The sequence below is a fragment of the Lutra lutra genome, chromosome 7 (genome assembly GCF_902655055.1).
Source record: "Lutra lutra chromosome 7, mLutLut1.2, whole genome shotgun sequence".
In the NCBI taxonomy this organism is placed as follows: domain Eukaryota; kingdom Metazoa; phylum Chordata; class Mammalia; order Carnivora; family Mustelidae; genus Lutra; species Lutra lutra.
The window spans coordinates 43,035,197-43,037,654 of record NC_062284.1 but is presented as its reverse complement, the minus strand read 5'-3'; the positions used below and the strand labels follow the sequence as shown (position 1 = coordinate 43,037,654).

At 60.9% G+C, this 2,458-nt stretch overlaps 1 protein-coding gene across 1 annotated transcript; it reads right to left on the bottom strand.

The window, feature by feature from the left end:
- Positions 1–604: 604 nt before the first annotated feature.
- On the bottom strand, positions 605–2,235 carry LOC125105578 (C2 calcium-dependent domain-containing protein 4A-like). The gene has a single exon (XM_047739164.1). It carries the CDS (start codon positions 1,761–1,763, stop codon positions 708–710), a length of 1,056 nt encoding a protein of 351 aa, XP_047595120.1. The 5' UTR covers positions 1,764–2,235; the 3' UTR covers positions 605–707.
- Between the last annotated feature and the right edge of the window lie 223 nt (positions 2,236–2,458).

Genomic DNA, 2,458 nt, shown 5'->3' with positions numbered 1-2,458 from the left:
CTCAATATCCTCTTCCCTAAAATGAGGACAACTGTGTCTATCTTTTAGGCTTGTTTAAAAATTAAACAAGTTAGTACTTGTAAAACTTATTATTATAGTCAAGAATATTAAAGTGGTTTCAGTTTTTCCAGTGCTTTCTCAGAAAGATGTAGCTAAAAGCATCAGATCTGAGTTCCTATTAATAATTCACTGTTGACCTTGAACAAGTAACTTCACCTTTCTTGGCCTCATTTTCTCACCTGGGGTCTTAAATGATGCTTCAAAGATAACACACGCTCTAAGATGGATGTGTGATCAATGGATGTTGTGGAATGAACAAACTTCAGTTGAGGAGGTTGGGGCAAAGAGATCACCAGCACACCCTCTAGTTTTAACACTTCCTGTGATCCAGAGTCTCCCAATAGAGCAGTGGGGAGCATGAAGTCGCAATTGTCTATCTATATTGGGGAAGATGAAGTGCAATTGTCTATATTGGGAACCACTCCTGCAGAACACCATACCATTTGCTGAAATGAATTCTGAAGGTATTACACAAAATACTACGTCCTTTATTGTGATAATCTAGCAATGTATGTGCCAATATTGGACTGAACAAAGGCCTGAATATAAAAATAAATAGCATTTATTTTGTCTGAAGCGGCTGTCAGGGTCTGAGGTCCCAGCGCGCGGAGAGCGCCCCAAGGGGAGGGCCCGAGGCCCCGGCGCCCTCAGGGGAGCAGCAGGGAGCCCAGCAGCAGCTCGCCCTGGCCCAGCCCGCGGCCCCGCTTCTCCGCCTTGACGCGCACGGCCAGGCGGCGCACCTGCTCCTCCGACAGCCCGTCCAGGCACACGTCCTGGTCGAAGGCGGCCTTGCGGCTCGGCCGCACCACGGCGCTGCGCTGCGGGCGCGTCTTGCCCGGAGAGCGCAGGACGAAGCTGACGCGGCAGCCCACGGCGCGGGGCTCGGCGGTCCCTGCGGGCAGGCCCTCGGCGCCGAGCAGCCGCACGCGGAGCCGCCCACTGGCCCGGCTGTACTCGGCGGCCAGGCGTAGGGCGCCCCCGGCGCGGCCCAGGACCACGGTGCCCTCGGCCTCCAGGCGCTCGGGCCGCGGGTCGGGGCCAGGCGGTGGCGGCGGCGGCGGCGGGGACGCGGAGGGTGCCCGGGCCGGGGGCCGCGAGCCGGCGCCGCGCTCGTAGTCGTCGTGGTCCCCGCTTGACACGGAGCGGGCGCGCGGCAGGCCACGGCTCCTCCGGGCCCGCAGCGCGCGGCTCAGCAGCCCTTCGGGGGCGCGCAGGAGGCGGTGGGCGCGGGGCGGCGGCGCGGGCACGTCCGGGGTCTGCCGGGGGCCAGCGGGGAGCGCGGGGTCGGGGTCCGGGGCTGCGCCCGGGGGCAGGAGCGGGGCGGCGCCGGCACCCCCGAGGAAGAGTGACTCCTTGCGGCGGGTGTGCGGGCTCTCGAGCAGCGCGCAGAAGCCGTAGGTGGTGCGCGCGCGCGGCAGGTGCGGCAGCGAGAGCGCGGCCTGCGAGAGCGGGTCCCAGTCCGTGTGCCCGGCCCCGTCCTCGATTTCTGCCGCTTGGATCCAGGAAACCCGGAGCGCAGCCAGGGCGGTGCCCGGCGCAAGTCGCGGGGGGATGCAGAACTCAGGGATGCGGTCCGGGGTGAGCACGTTTTCCCACGCGGCGGGCGTGAGGACCCGGACTTGGTGGCCCCGGGTCCGAAGAATCCCGTTCCTGCCCTTCAGGAGGCGCTCGGGACCCAAGCGGAGCCTCTCCAGGCACCACATAAGGCGGCGAATGCCGGATGCAAGGACACTGCGGGTGCTGGTCAGCCTGCGCTTCACAGTGGTATACCAGTCGTCGCAGGGAGCTCTGCGAGGCGCAGTAATTCCCGTGTCTTTTCTCCTACTTCAGGGTTGCTTTCTTCTTCCTCCCCTGGGACAATGCCAGCTGCCCTTCTCGCTGCTATTGCGAGCTATATCTCAGTGACTGAAGAACAATCGTTCTTCTGTTGTCTCTAGCCAGTCCTGTACACTTCAGGGCTTGTTGATTTAATCTTGATCCTCCGCTGGCCTAAGGCGGAGGTTCTTAAAATGTTGGCCTCTCACTTTGGTGAGAGGCCTCAGTGCCAAGAAGAGCTTTGCTTGTGCAATCGTTTCCTGAATCCTTGGATTATTGCACTCTAGTCTTTGGCGAGAATTAGAATAATAATTATTACCCCTCTAGGACTCACGGCTTGCTCCCAGGAGAGTTAAACAAGGTGGGTTCCTCCTCCCGTACCTGGGGTCCGGTGTCAGATGGGTGTCTGCACGGTTCTGCCAGAGGCACCCAACCAGGGAGGCGCGTCGCCTCCACAAAGTTCAAAGCGCGCGCGGCCGGATTCAGCACCGCTGGTCAAGGACAGCCGGCCTGAGCCTTTATACTTGCAGCCCTGACCGCTGACCAATGCGCGGGCGCGAGAGGCGCTGCTTGGTAACCTGAT